Consider the following 18,701-nt stretch of genomic DNA (forward strand, 5'->3'; position numbering starts at 1 on the left):
CCAGGTGGGAAGAGATCTCCAAGATCATGGTATTCAAATACCAATAATCATAGAATCAACCAGGTGGGAAGAGATCTCCAAGATCATGGTATTCAAATACCAATAATCATAGAATCAACCAGGTGGGAAGAGATCTCCAAGATCATGGTATTCAAATACCAATAATCATAGAATCAACCAGGTGGGAAGAGATCTCCAAGATCATGGTATTCAAATACCAATAATCGTAGAATCAACCAGGTGGGAAGAGACCTCCAAAATCATAATATTCAAATACTAATATTAAATAAATAATGATAACAACAACCACCACCTACAATGACAATAACTTTAAACTTCCAGAGCAACCCATCCAAGGAGGAAAACCACTTTCTCTGTATCCCAAAGCACTGCTCTGGAAACCTCTCCAGCAGCCTAAATCCACCCAATGTTTGCTGGTTAGCTGTAGGTAGGCTGAAATAAAGAGGTTTGGAAGTCCACTAAAGAAGTGCTGTGAAAGGGGCAGTCTCCCAGCCAACAGCCCTGCAGAAAGGGCAGTTCCCCACTTCGGCTGTGATCTCATTAACTAACACTGATGAAGTTAAATGGGACACAGACAATGAACTCCAGCCCTTACAACTTTCATAAGCATTATCAGATTTTTTGATAATAAGTAGAGGTGGCATATGTGTTCTGTTTAGTATGCAGAAGAGCCTCGTTTTATTCTCAATGCACAGATTTAATTAAAAATAAATTTACTGTTAACGCTTAAAGTGGTGCCAAGATTATCCAAACAGAAGGTTTATGATACTTAATAATTGATAAGAGGAGGGAAGTTCACAGATTGCAACTGATTACTATTTAGTAGGTCTGTTTGCAAAGGTGAAAGCGGCATCACAGCTAGCCAAAAAGAAAGGGGGGGAAAAGTCCTTTCTGTTTGGATATTCAGAATAATTTGAATTTAGGAAACGCTTTCCAGAAGCATTTGGAATTAAATTGACTAAAAGAGCCAAACAGTTTCACTGACTGCTTCAGACAATACTGAAAGTATTCAAAGTGATTGTCCAACACATCAGCTTCAGCCCAAATCCACACAAGGGGAGTTTTACTTACTCCTTTTTCTAATTTATTTTGTTTTCAATATAGGCACAAAGAAGAGATCAGCTCCTTTAAGGCAGCAATTCTCAGCTTGGATTTCAAACCAGCTTTAGCACAATGTGCCAGAAATTTCCACAAGTGCTGAGAGAATTAACTGATGAGATCTTTGAAGCCTCTCTATCCCAGATTAACTAATGAAAAATCTGTGAAACCACAGTCCAATCTTCTTTTTTTTCTAGCTAGATGTGTTTGCAGCGGTTGGGATGACAAGATGCTCCCAAGCCATCTGGCTCCTCACACAGGATTTGACTCAGAAAATTAATAGTAACACCACTGGTGTGCACATATTGCAACAATCCAGCAATCCAGTACTGTTACACAACCCAGGGCAGCCCTTTTGTAACTCCCCCAGTAGGTGCCATCGATTGCAAAACGCTGATGCCAGCCTCACAAAAGGTTTCTATAAAACAGGCTGAGTAATGAGTGAGCAATTTCACTAAGCACTAAACCTCAGGCTGCCCTGCACTGCTCCCCCCAACACCCCTGCAGCCTCCTCCTTGACTGCAGGTCACTAATTCATGATGAAAAGCCCAACTTGGAGCATCCCCTCAGAATAAAAAAAAAGGGGGGGGAAAATAACTACATTTTCCTACTTTCATGTATTATGCAAATATAATATCTATAAATAATGTGGCTTTGTGCCTTTGATAAGTGCTATCCAGCAGCTAGGATCAGCCTGTGAATCTAATTCTGCTTTTCAGACTCTCATCCTGCACACATGTTGATGGGTGAGCAAAAGACCCAGCAGAGAGGCAGGCTGCAAGTTTTGTTTACAAACCAGATTCTCAACATCCAAAGAACAGGACTGTGGGAATTTAAAAGGCGGCTTTAGGACAACTTTCTGGAAGATAATTCAGAAAATCCAGGATTCTGTATGAAAAAGGAAAACATTTCAGCAGGAAAAAAAAAAAGGGGGGGGGGAAAGCTTACTGGAACAGAGTGAGAGTTGAGAGAAACTTGTATAAATTATCTATGTTAGATAAATTGTGTATTAAAATGTTACTTTAAAGGATTATTTAAGTTTGCTTCAAGATGAACATCTTACTATTATTTTACATAATTCAAAGCTCCTTCCCATTAAAATTCATTAGATCTGTGTATTCAAATTCCTCTAAGGTATCTCTGGGAACACTAAGCTAATGTGTTTAACTGCAACTGTAAATTTTCAGCCTCTTTAAAGGGTTCTAAACAGAGAGGGTTTGGACGCTGCAGCAGAAGCTGCCTGGCAGAGGAGACCGAAAAAGAAGGGCTCCCGGGGAAACACCATTGTGTCAAACGCACCGAAAAGATGGGCAGAGAGGGAATTGCAAACAGGTACATTAACTTCCAGAGAGCAGAGTGGGGAAGGGATGCTGAGGACTGTACATGATTCCAAGCACTGTGTAACTTGTAAATACAGAGAACATTAATGGGAACAGTTTTGTCTCTTTTAGCAGCTCTGATGGATTTCATTACTGTGCAGGGAGGACCTGAAACAGATAGGTGAAGCGTTGCACTCCTTTTATTTTGTGTGTGCCTAAGATGAATTCTTAAACCCCTTAAAGGTTCCAGAAAACACAGTAGATAAACTATATAATAAAATTTTACTTTGCCTTTAGAGCATTAAAAATAAAAGCAGCCGTAAAAGGCAAGGAGGTGAAAGACCCTCGGGGAAAACTCCTTCCCCTTCAAGCCTTGCAGCATGTACGCGCTGAACACGGCAGCCTAAGGAGCTGGCCCTTGCAAACACAGCGGCCAAGAGCTTTTCAGCAACCAGAACCGCCTCAAAGATCATTTGGAAACACCTTCGGGGCAACTGTCCTGAGAGGGCTGCACTCTCTCAACATGTGGCAGGTCCCTCCAAGGTGCTGGGCAGCACACCCAAACAACTTCCCACTCCTGCACCTCCCCGTTTTGGATTCTTGACAGCCTGGCCTTGAAAATTGCTGAACAAAAAAACCCCAAACCCCTGACAACAGTGGAAAGCTTATGGCACGCCAATGAAAAAACTTCACTTTGTTTTTGGTTTCTTTGATAAAAAAGCCACTGTCTCATCAGCTCCCAGCTCAGGTTTCAATCACTGCCTACTGCCCACCTTTTTTATTTTGTGACCTGTGGGATTAGTCCAACTCTGCTCCTGCTGAAGCCAATGGAAAACTCTCCCACTGCTTCCAGGCTCTAAATGAGTAATTTTACTTTGGTGCAAAGACTGAAAATCCCATAACATATCACAGAATCAGAGAAACACCCAGGTTGGAAAAGATCCTCAGGATCACCAAGTCCACAGGCATAAAATGATTTGATCATCAGAGACATAAAATGACTTTAAAAATACAGCCATAGACACAAAATGATACAAAGACTTAACCACCATCCCCAAAACCTTCCAGACTCGAAGCCTAGAAAGTATCTTACAGCTAAATCATTTGAGATTCAGAGGTTTTCCCCAGTTCTGGAGGAGCTGAGGCCCCACTACATAGAGGGCTGCACTATTTGCTGCTAAACTTAGGTTAATAGCCGATGACCCTTTCCATTCTTAACCTCCAGCACTGACCTCCTGACCTACCCCCAGTGATGGTGTTTATAAGCATGTTGCCACTGGTGTAAATAAAAAAGGAACGCAGTGTGCTGAAATTGTTACTGGTGATGACAACTGACACACATTTTACACTGCCAGTGGGCAAAACCATCAATAAATAACTCCAAATCTGTTTTTAATGTGTTTAGAGCTTCGTGCAATGGTCATGGCATTTTGGCTGGTTTTCCTCTCTGCCTCTCTATGTTTGTCCCACCAAAGATCCACCAAGTCCAGTAAGGAAGGCAGACAAAAATAAAGCAGCCTATGGATAAGGTTTACCATTAGCACAACTGGATTTTCTACCTTCCAAGGCATTCCTCAGCTAGGAAAAAAGCATGAGAATAGGCTGCACCACAGATCATGCAAAATGGTTCATTTCCTAAAACTTTCGAAGGGGGGGTGGAAAAAAAGGCATGTGACTGCTGATGGAAATACAGGATTGGAAAGTCCCTGCCCATGGGGTACTGTGAAAATTCCTGTTCTCCATGCAGCCTACAAGAGGCCAAACTTTTAAAAGCCCCTATAGAAATGCTTTACATGAAAGGAAGACAGAAGGAGAGATCCTAACTCTTACCCACCTCTCTTTATTTTAAAATTATGGTGGAGTTGTGTTTGGGTTTTATTTTTTTTTCATTGTAAATTCAGTTTTAGTCCAGGCTGGCATTATAAAGTGACAGCTAATATATAATATACAATAAAAACAGAGAATCATACTTGATGCAAACTCAAACACACCATACCATAGGTTTTTGCATTGGATATTTGTCTTGTTGAAGATACTGCAACTGCAAACATTTTTATTCATTTATGTGAGGCATCTCCAATCAAAAATTACATAGAGAAGAAATGTTTCTCTATGACTCTTTTTAGTGAGAGCCCCAGGACATGAGAGCAGTGTGGTGACAGTGTGGTGTTGGCTGCCCCAGCTAGATCAGAGGCATAGTGCCTGCAAAACAGCCTCTCTATGCTGCCCCAGGAGCAGACCCCTCCATTCCCAACCCCTGGCTCTTCTCGGCCAATGGCTCTGATGAAAACACATAGGAAAAACAAAACCTAAGTCACCAACCCAAACTTTCAGTCAGCTCTAAACCTTTCCGGGTTGAAACAGCCTATTCTCTTCATCTAATCACCTAAAACAACTTGTTCAAGAGCCTGTAGGAGATACTGCTGCAAAGGTCAACTCCACCAGCAGCACAAAACCCCCAAATCACACCACAAAAAACAGCAGATCCCTGAACAACTGATTGATCAGAAAATGCAGAAAAGAGTAACACCAAAGCACAAGCACTTCTGCAAGTCCTTTTTAAAGAAAATCAGCTACATTCTGGTTCTCTCAACTAACAGGCAGAATTTTGCATTGCAGTGGTGAACGCAGATGGAATCTGCTGCTGTCACTGCTGCTACAATTCAACGAGACCAAAAGCGACACGAGCCTGGTTTTAAACTGCACAGGTTCTAGAAATGATCATGGTAGATGTAACAGCCTATAAAATATGATCAAATAAGAGCCATCTTTCTCAAAGGAAAAAAAAAAAATCAGATTATGTTTAATTGCAAAAAAACCCATAATCTAATCAATCCAATCTACACCCCCTGCTCCCCCTCCTTCCAATTTAAGTTTCCACTTTTAGGAAATATTCCCTGCCCCAAAGTTCTCTCTGTGTGTGTGTGCGTGTAAAGAAATGCTTTGACATGTTTCTAATGGATTTGTTTTACACTCTCCAAAGGCTAAAAGTCATTTGCAAAAGGAAAAAAAAAAATCTGCCTTGCACACATCTCTCATTTGCCCATCTTAATTCAATTAAAGGAAGTAAGGCCGCTTTGACCGATGGATGAACCAGATTTTAACTGAGGACATTTCTGTGCAAACTGGAATACACCAAGCACTAATTCTCAGCCAGTTACTTCCGATCTGCAACTTTTATTTTGAAAGGTCATGGCATGGTCACTGCAAAGGCAGAGGATAAGGGAAGGCTGGCAAGCGCCTTGGAGAGTGCAGAACTGGAGGCTGAGAGCAAAAGCAAAAGATTTTTTTAAGCTCAAATGCAATTTCTATGCAAACATTCTGGGGTTGTTTCTAGCTGTCAGAGTGGCTGGAAGTTTGAATTTAAAAGCAAGCCCTGTCTCTACTCACTACATTGGGTTTCTACTGCTTGGAAGAATGGGAAAGAAAAGGCTACTTTTTTATTTGCTATATAGCTTACATTAGTGGTAATTAGTAAGTTGGGACAGTAAAAGATCTCACTCCTGTGCATCTTCGTAGATTAAGGAAATAGGTGCAAAAACACTGTCAGCCCTTTGCTGCTGGGTTGAGGGCTAGACTGAATGAGCTTTGAGGCCTCTTCCAACCAGATATATTCACAGGATGTCAGGCATTAGAATAGACTTAAAGAGATCATGGCATCCAACTGCCCTGCCAGAGCAGGACCATACAACCTAGCTCAGGCATGCATCCAGAAAGGCCTTGAAAGTCTCCAGAGAGGGAGACTCCACAATCTCTCTGGACAGCCTGTGACAGTGCCCAGTGGCCCTTACAGGAAAGAAGTTCCCCCTTGTGTTGAGCTGGAACCTCCTGTGCTGCAGCTTCCATCCATTGCTCCTTGTCCTATCACAGGCAGCAAGTGAGCAGAGTCTGTCCCCTCTTCTCCTAACCAGCTAAAAGGGTTAATGTGGTAGAGAAAGCAAGAATCTTTGGCTTCAACACTTAAACACGATTTATTATTTTCCAATTGATCTACAGGAGGTTACCACCTCCCTTATACATCAAGAGTCACCTTGTACACATCAAGAAAGTTGAAGAGGAGGGTATTTGTTTCTACGTCAAGTAGAAAAGTTCTCCATCCTCATCCTCTCCCCAGACATGGGCACTTTGCAGCTCCTGCACTGTAAGGTGAGAGGAGAAAAAAGCATAAAAATCCTTCAAGTTCAAGAATACTGAAACAGATTTGATTAGTTTCATCCAAATGAGCAGGAGATGCACAATGCAGAAGTGAGTTCAGTGGTGAGGAGCTCTGGGTAGTATCAACACTTTCTGTTAGACAAAGACAACATTTGAAGGAGAAATATGCATTAGCATATTTGCAGGATGGTTCCTTCAGCACCTTTAGGATGCCTCTCTTGACCTCCTTGCTTGACAAGAGAGGTGAGACAGTGCACAACAGAGCAGAGGATGTTACAATGAAGACATTTTTAAGGGAATGCTTGCTGACAGCATGCTGAAGTGAGGATAACTGCATGCCTACTGTTTCAAAACAGCAGCAAAGGCTGAACTTTTATTAAGTAAGCACAGCAAACAAGCTAGCTAAAGGCCACAGGCAGGATGCTCTGTCACCAGAGAGGTGAGGATGATGAGGTGTGTCCTTGACCAACTAGTTGTGAAGTCCCTCCTGAATCAGTCAGTACCAGGGAGTACCCAAGGGGTTTAAGACTGAATTTCTACTGAAGAACAAAGCGTGGTGGGGCATGTCCATGACAAACATTAGATGGATGAGAAGAACTAAATCCACTTTCTCTCACCACTAAGGTGGTCACTGTTGCCTTCAAGCTCACTGAAGATCCTTAACAGCTAAGTCCTGCTAAAACAAGAGATTACCAACCCGAATGGCTTCACTTCAAAAGCACAAATTAGGGTTTACAGAATCTGCCTTTTTTTTCCATAAGCCAGCACACTGCCAGAAGACCTTCACCTGAACCAGTGCACACTGGAGAGTCCAAAGCCATTTCTGACCAGCCACCAGAGCGAGCACAGATAATATCAAGAGGGAGATGAACACTACCACTCTGCTCCTGCTTTTCAGGTACAAAAGAGGAGTACAAGACAGAACAGACCTGTTGGGAGGTATCTGCTTTGGGGATTTTATTTTAGGGCAGTCTTGGTTACCTGTGCCTTCAGCAAATACCTGGGCTAAAAGTGAATGCAATAAATGTTAATGGGGATGGTGTGTGTCTGTTGTTTGTTCCTAAAAGTTGCTGAAGACACAAAACCCTAGCCAGATTTTAGATCCTACATTTTAACCACCAGGTACAACTTGCAAAACCTCCTACTTGCATCTGAACACACAGGCCTTCATTTCTCATTGCAGCCAAGCTTTGGTCCAGCCCTGACCTCCACCGCTTCACCACCTATGCTGTCCTGCTCCCAGGTCAGAGGTGTTGTTCAAGGCCGGATACACCAGACCTACAACACCACGCTACAAAGAGGGTCTTCTCCTGCCAAAACTCAGCAACAGACTCCTGGTTAAGTTCTGGCACGATGCCCCACTGCACTATGTCTTCTGAGAGAGAAAATGTTAACAGTGCCAAGGCTGCTTTCCAGCAGCACGCAATGGGGACAGAAGCAAATAAGTTTTGTGGCTGGCCTGAACAACAATCACTGCTTTAAGCTGTGGTGGGACCTGGCATGAATTGAAAAGGCCAAACTCTGACCACTCTTCTGAGCATCCCCAGGTTGACCCAGCCTACTGAACTGCAGCAGTGCAACTGGAAAGTTCAAACGACTCCTCCCCACTACCAGTGGAGTGAGAATTACTCCTGGTGAGCAAGGCAGGCAGGTCACTACTTGTTCTGCCTAGTGCCATAAATAAAGAACATCCAGCTCGTACCATGGGTAAGAGTTATTCCCATTTGTGAGTTTTTCCTGGAGTGAGAGCAAACTCCACAAATATTCCTGTCTGCCTCCGTGTGCACAAAGAGCCCAGAGCACATAAATCTGTAGTGATATTGCTCTTAGAAGGACCAAGAGATATCCACTGACACCCATGTGCTATGTGTACTACCTAAAGAGAATCACACTCTCCTGGAGCAGGCACCGGTGGTCCTACTGGACCAGCCACTGTCCCACCTCCAGCAGCTTGGAGGGCAGGGTGGAAGATAACCTGTCCCGTCACAGAGGGGACTGCCACCGCCCAGCTCCTCCAGAGCTGCTGTGTTAATGACCTCGCAGCAGTAGACAGATTCAGTCCTTCTGCTTTTCTTTCTCACTGAATGATTTCCCTAAAGCTAAAGCTGGGCAAAATGCCACTAATGCTGCCGTAAAACTCCCGCTGCGTTAGGAGGGAGGCAGGCGACTGAGGGTTAGGAGGTAATCAAGCTTACAGATTAAGGCTCACTAAAGCTACAAGATCAGCACAGCTCGGGGTGTTTCTTAACCCTTTGAAAACCAAGACCTATGATTTCAGATCACACCGACGGAAAGGATGCTTTCTAACGAGACCTGACAGCTGAACTGTTTTGCAAGACTAACTCTAATTTGTGCAAAGCCAGAAGTACAGAAGAGACACTCTTTAAACCTATTGGGATCGGTTTCATTAGAAAACGTGCTTCAAACTAGGAGACTGCAGCAGCAAACACCCCCCACAAGAACGAGAGAGAAGTCACATTTGCTTCCTTGCACAAGCCTTGCTTATGGTGAGCTGACAGTCAAGGAGTTAAGCACACTCCTACCCCCTTGGTGCTTTAAAGTTGTGACTTGGGAATCACCGTGTTTTGTTTTTTTTTTAAGCAGTGCAGAATGGGTTAATTTCTGAATATAAAATGAGATTGCTGCAATCTGGGTGCTTTTTGTGTGTGTGTGTGTGTGTTTTGTTTGTAACACAAAGCAAAATATACTCTACAGATGCTTGATTAAAATGCAACAGCTGTTTGTGGCGGTGCATTTTCCGCTAATTTACTGGGGCAGCTTTTTCAAGGAGCCTTGTTTTAGTGCATCTTCATTTGCATAAACATTCATACACCAGAGCTGTCTGTCCACTTGTCCCCGTCTGGGCTCAGAGTTAAGGTTGAAACTTTAATTCAACCAAGCCATCCCCTCCCCTAAAGCTATAACACCACCCAAGAGTTTTGAGAGTAAGGTGTCACACACCTCCGCCCCAGGATCTAACCTGCACTTTGCACTGATTTAACTTCTCAATCCAAAATATTTCCATTCTGGGCATCGTACCCAACTGGTATTTAATCTGCTGCTCACATCTGTCTGCCTAGGCTTGGTGCCTCTTTTTTCTTGTTTTTGTTATTATTTGCCTTTTGTTTATTTGATCTATTACATTCCTTAAGCTTGACAACTAATCCAAATTATTAGCAAATACAAAAGGGTTTATGTAAATTATTGTGATGAACAAAAACAAATCACAATTATAACGTTGTTAAGTGAATTAAACCAACAATGGCTGCAGCTTCCCTATCATAGATTGAGGGGGATGAATTTGAACTTTATTGACAGTAGCAGCAGAAAGCCTTAATCACTAAGCACCAGTACAGCCCGGTTTTCAGAGGGTAATGACCCAGCTATATATTCATAACAAGGGTCCCATTCATCATAATTCAGATTAAAAACCAACTCTTGCAAAACTAATGGAGGGGAATGTGTGAAAAGTGATTGGATGGGTAAAACTGCGCAGGGGCTGGAAAAGCTTTAATTGATTTTATTGTGCTGCGTCTAAGGCTCCTTTGCCCAGTACATCAGATCTCTATCTAACTGCATTTCAATTGATTTTCACTGATAGGCTTCTTTCTTATGTCTAGGGCTTAAGTACTAAACTAATAAAAGGATAAAAGACTTTGTAATACAGATTTTGAAAATCATGTGCACGCACGACGGCGCTGGAAGAAAATTGTGTGCTGTGTCTGACCAAAGTGCCTACAACCAAATGGAATATACAAAAATGCAACTAACACCGAGAAGATTACTAAAGGAGGAGGAGGGGGAGTGAGGGGAGAGAGTGAAAGGAAAAAAAAAAATAAGGAAAAAAATGTCCCTTGGCTAAACCCAGCTTGATTGTAAACAGACTTGACTTCAATGGAGTTGTTACCTGCTCACATTAGGGGTGATTTTGACTGATATCTCAATCTTGATGGAAAGAGATGATAATTCATGTCAGATGTGGCTTGGTTCTTCAAAATATTGAATAATGAATCACACATAGTCTGATATGAGAATCTAACATGCATATCCTGATGAAACTGAAGCAAAATGAGCTGGGTTTGAATGATCAGATTCTCAACATTAATTTTTTTAAGCATCTAACCTGTGGCAACAACATGGCAGAGACAAAATTCACGTTAATGCAACTGTGCCTGTATAGCAGAGTTCAGATAACAGCTCATTCAAGCTCTAGAACATTCCTGAACTGGGAAGAACCACAGAATAGCCTAGGTTGGCAGAGACCTCTAAAGGTCATCCAGTCCAACCTCACTGTGGTCAGCAGGGAGATCTCCAACTAGATCAGGTTGCTCAGAGCCTGGTTGAGCCTCACTTCGAATATCTCCAGAGATGTGGCTTCAACTACCTCCCTGGACAACCTGTTCCAGCACCCTCATGTTGCAGAATGTGTTCCTAACATCTAAATCAGCTTTGCTCTAATTTCAAACCACTGCCTCTTGTCCTGTCAATACAGGCCTTTGCAAACAGTCTCTCTGCAGCTTTTCTGTAGGTGCCCTTCAGATACTAGAAGGCTGCTATTAGCTATCCCTGGAGCCTTCTCTTCTCCAGGCTGATGAGGGTAAAAAAGGGTGCTTGCTGCAGATGAAAAACAATAGCTCAGTGTGGAGAGCCATTATAAATGGGACAGGTTCACAGAATCGTAGAACGGCTTAGGTTGGAAGGAAGCTTAGAGATATTAAATACAAATACCCAAATAGAGAATCACAGAAACATCAGGTTGGCAAAGCCCCTCAAGAGCACCAAGTCCAACCTACAACCCTACTCTACAAGATTCACCTTAAACCGTAGCCCTAAGCACCACATCCAAACCACTCTTTAACACATCCTGGGTGGGTGACTCCACCACTTCCCTGGGCAGCATATTGCAGTTCCTGACCACTCTTTCTATGAAAAATTTCTTCCTAGTGTCCAATCGAAACCTCCCCAGCCTCACCTTGAGGCCCTTCCCCCTTGTTCTGTCTCCAGTTACCTGTAAGAAGAGGCCAGCAGCAGCCTCTCCACAACATCCCTTCAGGTAGTTGTAGACAGCAATGAGGTCTCCCTTCAGCCTCCTCTTTTTCAAACCATCCCCAGCTCCCTCAGTCGCTCCTCAGATTTATTCTCTAGGCCCTTCACATGCTTCATTGCCCTCCTCTGGAAAGAACCTACAAGTTTGGATGTGAAACCATCTTCCAAAAGCCAGTTTTCCATTTTTCTTTTACTCTCCATCCTCCAGCACCACCACCACTCTTTAGTATCCCTGCAAAGCACACTATCTGCCAGTCAGACGCTTTGGAACATCTGTATAACAAATGAGAACGCAGAAGAGTTGGGTCTGGTTTTGTGTTGCTTTCCGTGGCTTGGTGTTGATAATCTCCAAAGCACAGCCATGATTCTTTAAATTAAACATAAGAATCTTGTCTCACAGTACAGTTAGGTTATCCATGTGTAAGAGCCCAAGCCAAGTAATTACACATCCGCTCAAAGGATTAGACACATAAGATTTCTTTAAATTTTTAATAAAACTGCACAGCTGTTGCAAAGGGAAGAAAAAAAAACCCAACCTCTTTTGTTCTAGATTTTTTAAAACCATTAAGCTCAAAGTGATTCACAGTTATGCTTGGAGAAGAGCACTTTCAAACTATTTCTGTTAGGCAATTTTTTTAAAAGTAGGCTTAACATCACTTTAACCTCCTGGCAACAGACTGGAGCCAGGAATATCCTAGAGGAAAGGTATTTGGTTGAGGTTTAATGAATATTCTCTCTGCTTTCACCAGAACACCTGCAAATGCATTTTACTTTACAAGATCACCACTTAGAGCACACATTAGCTGGTGCACATAAAGCTGTGTTACATTTGGGTTTGTGAAGTCAGCCTGCAGGACAAGCAGAGAGCAATGGTTTGGAACCAGAGCAGGGTAGATTTAGATTGGATGCCAGGGAGAAGTTCTTTACTATGGAACAGGTTGCCCAGAGGAGTTGTGGAAGCCTGATCCCTGGAAGTGTTTAAGAGCAGACTGGATGAGGCTTTGAGCAACCTGCTCTGGAGGGAGGGGTCCCTACCCATGGCAAGGAGGGACAGCATTGGATGATCTTTAAGGTCCCTTCCAACTCCCTTCCAGCATTCCATGAAAGCTGACATATGAAGGACATCACGTGATGAGACATGATAGACACAGCCTCTGCTGTCCTGACAGATGGGTCCAGTTGCCTGGGGACAAGTGTCACAACAGACAATGAACTGCTCCAATGGTGCAGAACCAAGCAAGTGGATTCTGCCCCAGAAGCTTTTCCAGTTGGTGATGGTCTAATCCAGAAAGAGGTGAGGTGCCATGAAGCCATACATTGCTGGAAGTTCATCACACCAGTGCACAACTAACACTGCACTGTAAATGACAAGCAGCAGATGTGTGATCTTCAGAAGATAAATGAGTGGCTGGGATGAAATCAGGACCTGGCACTGCTGATGTAGGTAGAGATAGGGAGAGTGACACTAAGCAGGTGACAGCAGTTTAACACAATCTAGCAATGTCAAGGTGAACTGGAGATGACCAATAGATTACATTGGCTGAATGTGATCAAGAACAAGCCCTGTAAGGCCTTCAAACACTGATTTCAGAGCTCTTAAGGGAAGAGAAGGAACAATCCAGGACAGTGATGCAAATGACAAGGATGGACTGCTGAGAAGAGAGGGAAGCTCCCAAGGACCACAACCGTTGAAGGCAAAAGATGTATTAGGAGGAAGCACAGGGCCAAGAATGCAGAAGTGCCTGCCCCTAAGGAAGGCTGGGGTGAAAGTCCAAGGTCTTTCAGCTGCAGGCTGGTGATGGCTGTCTGGCATGGCCATGCTCCAGCACCCATCACACAACACAGAAATACTGTAGCGTTGAGCACAGCAGTGAGATGTCATCTCAAACAGGCACACTGATACCCACGCTCAGGATGAAAACTTGAAAGAGCTACAAAGCAGCTTAACAAGGGAAACAGTAACTCTGACTCAGACAGGGCACCAAGAGCCTGTGTCAGCTGGAAACCAGGACTATGTATGGCCACAAACACTGGGGAAGGAAAAAATACTAAAGTTAGAGGGCAGCATCAGCACAAAACCAGGTGTAGCTGGAAAGATCCGGAATCAAAGCAGCAAGAAGCACAGGGGTCAGTGCCAGGGTGTGAAGAGGGAAGCACAGGGGATGTGCCAGGGTGCTGGCTGGACTAGGGCCAGGCTCATCACACAGACCCCTCATGCCAGCTTGGGTTTCCAGTTCAAATCTCTCTCAGCCCTTTGGATTTGTATCTCTGTGTAAATTCACCACCATAAACCCAGGGCAGTAATATGCAATATTGCTAAACACCCACTAGGTAGGATTTGCAAGATAAACTATGGTATGTGGGTGCATTTCCAACCAACCCAAATCTCTACAGATTTTAATGAACTGCAGCTGACCTTGATCAGCAATTCAAAGCCCAGAGCAGCGTCTACTCTCTCACACATTACTAACCTTTGCTACAACATTTATCAATTTACCTTCTTGATCTCTCAAGCAGGTCATGTTTTCTAATCAGCCACTAGCTCAAAGACCTACATCCCAATTAAATTACTGAATGAAGACATGCTGGAATGCAGGCTTCTCTTAAAAGAATTAGCACAAAATACACTTCAGCCCTGGCAAATCCAGTGATTATATTTTTTAACGCATTTCTGTCTAATATGCAAACCACAGAAATATCCTACTCAGAATCAGAACTGTTCATGCCATCTGAAATACAATTTCCTTAGCTGTCTTTTATTTTTTCTTCTGTGCATAAATACTGACCCAAGCTTTAAATCATCGATGCTGAGCCATGAGCTCTTCAGACATGAGCTTGTCTCAAATCTTAGGGTACAAAATACTACACAGATGTTTATTATTAAGCGTAAGTGCAGCATCACAGACATAAAACTAATTGCACTTAAAGGCAGACACTCATTAAAACATCCACAAGATCTGAGTCTTATTTATCCCCACCCACCCCCCTTCTGTGCATTATGCATATATAAAAACATACATATATATACACACACATAAACATATATATATATACACACACACAAACACACGTATAAGTTGCTGTAGAAAATTATAGTGCTAAAGGTAAAGCTGGAGGGCTCATTGCAGCTCCCCAGGGCAGCAGCTCTGAAGACAAGCTCCTGAGACACCTCTTCCAAAGGGACCCCAAAAGAGAAGGCTTTGGGCTGAAGGATGTTTGTGGTTGGCAGCAGCTGCTTGCTCGCCAGCCCTCTCCTAGGTCAGCAGCACACAGGGGTGACAACCAGTCCCAACACTTCAGCCAGACTTTGGTCTAGGAGGCAGGTTGTGCAGAAATGGCTTTCTGCTGCCGCCTCCTCCTGCGCAGGGCAGCGGCAGCGTGCTGACAGCCCCTGCGTGATGTGCAGTAGCTCATCTGCACCCGCACGGTAGCTCCCATACTTCCTGGATTTCATGCACATGTTGGGATGGACTGTGCCCAGCACGTGCAAAATCACAGTCACACAGGAGGGGGAAAGGCAGGAACAGGCAGTGCTGAGCCTCACAGCAGCCCAGCTGAGTTGGTAAATAAATATCCACCACCCTGCTGTTGTGGATTCAAGACAGCATGGCTGCAAACACAGGTAAAGAGAAGGAAGCTCCTGGCATTTGTATTTATTTTATATTCATAAGAAGATAAATATTAATTGGTTTTTTTTGGCCACTTTCAGGATTGGCAACCATTAATGACAAATCCTTACAAATCCCAAGCACCCAGCACTTCCCAAAATATACACAGTTGATTCATATTTGCAGTCACTAAGAGATGAGGAATACTCAGAGCATCAAAGAAGCACCAGTTTCAGACAAAGGTTAGATCTCAGTGAGGTTTCCTCTGATTTTGTTTGTATTTACACCCCTAGCTTAAAAATAGCAGCACATACTTGTTTCTAACAGGCTCAAGTTTTTCACCACCCCCTCGCTTTATCAAACATTTCAGTCACTCAGACTCAGTCAAGAATCACAGAACCAGTCAGGGTTGGAAGGGACCTCAAGCATCACCTAGTTCCAACTCCCCTGCCATGGGCAGGGACACCTCAGACTAGGTCAGGCTGCCTAGAGCCTCATGCAGCCTGGCCTTGAACACCTCCAGGGATGGGGCTTCGATCACTTCCCTGGGCAACCCATTCCAGGGTCTCACAACCCTCACAGTGAAGAACTTCTTCCTAACACCCAGTCTGAATCTGCCCATTTCTAGCTTTGTTCCATTCCTCCCAGTCCTATTGCTGCCTGAAACCCAACAAGAAATGAGAAGTCAGCCTTGTATTTTATACCATGTAAAAGTTTGGGGTTTATTCACTTTCATGAAGGTGCAGAAGGTACCAATTCTGCAGGTGCAGCCTAGTGACAGCAGCTTTGGTACTGCTGAATCCAACCTGTCCCTACTGTTAAAAGTCTGCTTGATAGCATTAAAGTCAATCTGTGCAGCACTCAGAATCCAACAGCATCACCTTTGCTGACTGCTAGCATTTTTATAATTAAATGCTTAGGATAAAAATGTAACACACACAAGAGGAAAAATATGCTGATTTGGGATAGCAAGAGAAGCTTCACCCACAATAAAGCTAGAGTAGATTGCATCACCAGGTTATCTTAACCCATCTGCCAAGCACCGAATGCATGATCACCATTTCTTCCTGTGACCCATGTGGCTATGCCAGCACCACTCGGATGCAGCAGGGCAGTGGGTTCTGAGCTCCAGAAGCTGCAGGGATAGGTGCCAGCACAGCCACAGGCTGACCAAGATAAGGGATCTCAAGTAAGGTGCAAATACCTGAGATGTAAAAAACAGGATGAGAACTTCTGAGTGAAGCAAACCCAGCCAGGGCAGCAAAGTATCGGCTTAGTCAAAAAAAGATGATGGATGCAGAGTAAAAACAACAAACAGGTCAAAAGTAAAAAGAACAGGTCAAACACTGTATTGGGTTTCTATTCCTGTCTTCTAAACGCTAACACTTTTCTATGAAGAGTTAAATTCACGTGCACAAAATAGTTCTGCTGTTTAAAAAGCAGAGTGCTGAGCCCCAATACTTTGAGCACTACATCTGTTAATATTTCTGGCCCCTTGTCCATCCTGCTGCACATCTCTGAATCATTCCACGCATACCAGTAAAACGGCTCGAGTAATTTTTGTTTTCTTTTCCTGCAATATTTAAATGATTTGGACTTGATGATCTTAGAGGTCTTTTCCAGCCTAAATGATTCCATGATTTCCCTACAGTAATGCAAGGGCTCTGCCTAGGCTAACAGTTCAGGACCTCTCCGTCTGAGGAGTACTTCAGCAAACATAAGCCTCACAGCTACTGTATTTTAATGGCTGCTGTCACTGCAAAACAAAAACACATTGCAAAACCAGATCCATGAGATGTACAAGAAAATACCACTTGGTTCACCTTTAATTTATTTGTTGACAGAGACGATCTATGGTGCTTAATGCAGAGTTCAATAGGAACAGAGGTAAAGCAGCTATCTAGAATCACACCGGCAATAAACCAAGCTCTGCATTTTGCTGGCTGGTAAATGCCATTCTGAACTTACTGCTAAAAAGGAATCAAACTTGGTTATGGCTTAAAATATATTTCTAGCCTTGGAGGAGAGACCAAGCCCAAGTTGCATCCATCAGGAGCAATCAGTGCTGTTCATCTCTGCCCAGCGACTCTGCTTACAAGCAGTGTGCACATGGCTGGGGATCCTGGGCTGCGTTCGCTGCCCTACCACAAACCTCGGCAACAAAGAGCAGCAGCGACAAATATCATTGCCCACAGCAAACGTCAGCCCTCCAGATGGCTTCACTTTGCCCTTGTTTTGGATTATTATTTTTTTAAAGAATGGCATCAGCTGATGTTTGCATCCTGAGTGGATGCTCGGAGGTTCACTATTAGAGATCTTTTATGCCAGTCGTCCTGAGCTAACACAGTCTCAGGCAGTCACTGTGCCACTACTACTTATGTAGTGATTTCAAATTCACAGTGAACATTTACAATAAAAAGAAAACAACAGAAAAATATTTATCAGTTCCCCTGGAAGCTATTTCAGGAAGTTCATCTCAAGAAGGATAGACATTAAAGCACATGGAACACTTATTACACATATTTTCCCTAGTTACAAATCCACAAGAGCAAGAGGATTTCTTTGGGGAGACATCCAATGTTTCTCTTTTGCTTTTAGTTAACTACTGAAAAGAGTAAACTAAAAATGAAATAACTTTCCCATTTTGCAGTGGTTTTAAGCTTCCTGCTAGGCTGTGACCTAATTGAGACTTTTGATCTTAGCTTTTTCAAAACATGTTATTCTTCAGAGTCTGTAAAACATTTAACTACAGATCTCCTGCAAACATTACTGAGAGCTGTGGGGAATAAAATAATAAAGAAAGTAGGGGGGGAACAACCTCATTTTATCAAAGTCAATGGAAATACAAGGTATTAATTATGATAAATGAAGAAATATGGGCATTCGGCTACTCTTGTGGGTCAGAAGTATTTTAATCTGGTGCTGCCAGCCAGCTGCCTCTCCCTGACCTGTGAGCATCTCTATCAGCTGCCGGATCACATCAAAGCAGCACTAAGTGAGGAAAGCAGCGACCAGCACAGGGGCCCTGCTGTGGTACCAAGGCCACAGATTTGACTGAAACCACCACATTGTTATCAATTACAATCACTGGTAAGGACATGACCTTTTTTAAGGCACATAAATGGTGGTGGGGGGGGGGAAGGATATTCACACGACTGCTTTCCCCCAAACTGCACTTGGCTCGCTTTGTGTGCCAGTAGGGAGAATAAAACCATGCAGCAAATTCTAGTTCCCAAATTTGCACAGAATTAAAGATATGACCCAGGGCCCACTGCTGATAAGATCCACTCAGATCACCCGAATGCAGCTCCCTTGATTTGGTTAACTGAGGCAAATACATGACAGAGCACAATTAAAGCAGAGGGGAAATTGTGTTCCTACCCTACAGACGGCTCTTGTGAACTTGCATCAAAGCAAACCCCAAAATGTCTTTATTTATAGCAAGACCTACAGC

General features: G+C 43.4%; 1 protein-coding gene across 9 annotated transcripts in view; it reads right to left on the reverse strand.

Moving 5' to 3' along the window:
* Positions 1-18,701, reverse strand: part of BCAS3 (BCAS3 microtubule associated cell migration factor) — a 413,259-nt gene that overhangs the window by 168,619 nt on the left and 225,939 nt on the right. The window contains exon 24 of one of the 9 annotated variants that reach the window (XM_064166587.1): positions 6,409-6,577. The exons of the other annotated variants lie outside the window; for them this stretch is intronic. Within the exon in view, the coding sequence (XP_064022657.1) occupies positions 6,510-6,577 (68 nt within the window). The 3' untranslated portion in view covers positions 6,409-6,509. Of the gene's footprint in view, positions 1-6,408; positions 6,578-18,701 lie in introns of those variants that run through there. 9 annotated transcript variants of the gene reach the window in all.

This window comes from Pogoniulus pusillus, chromosome 27 (assembly GCF_015220805.1).
Source record: "Pogoniulus pusillus isolate bPogPus1 chromosome 27, bPogPus1.pri, whole genome shotgun sequence".
NCBI classification, from domain to species: Eukaryota; Metazoa; Chordata; class Aves; order Piciformes; family Lybiidae; genus Pogoniulus; species Pogoniulus pusillus.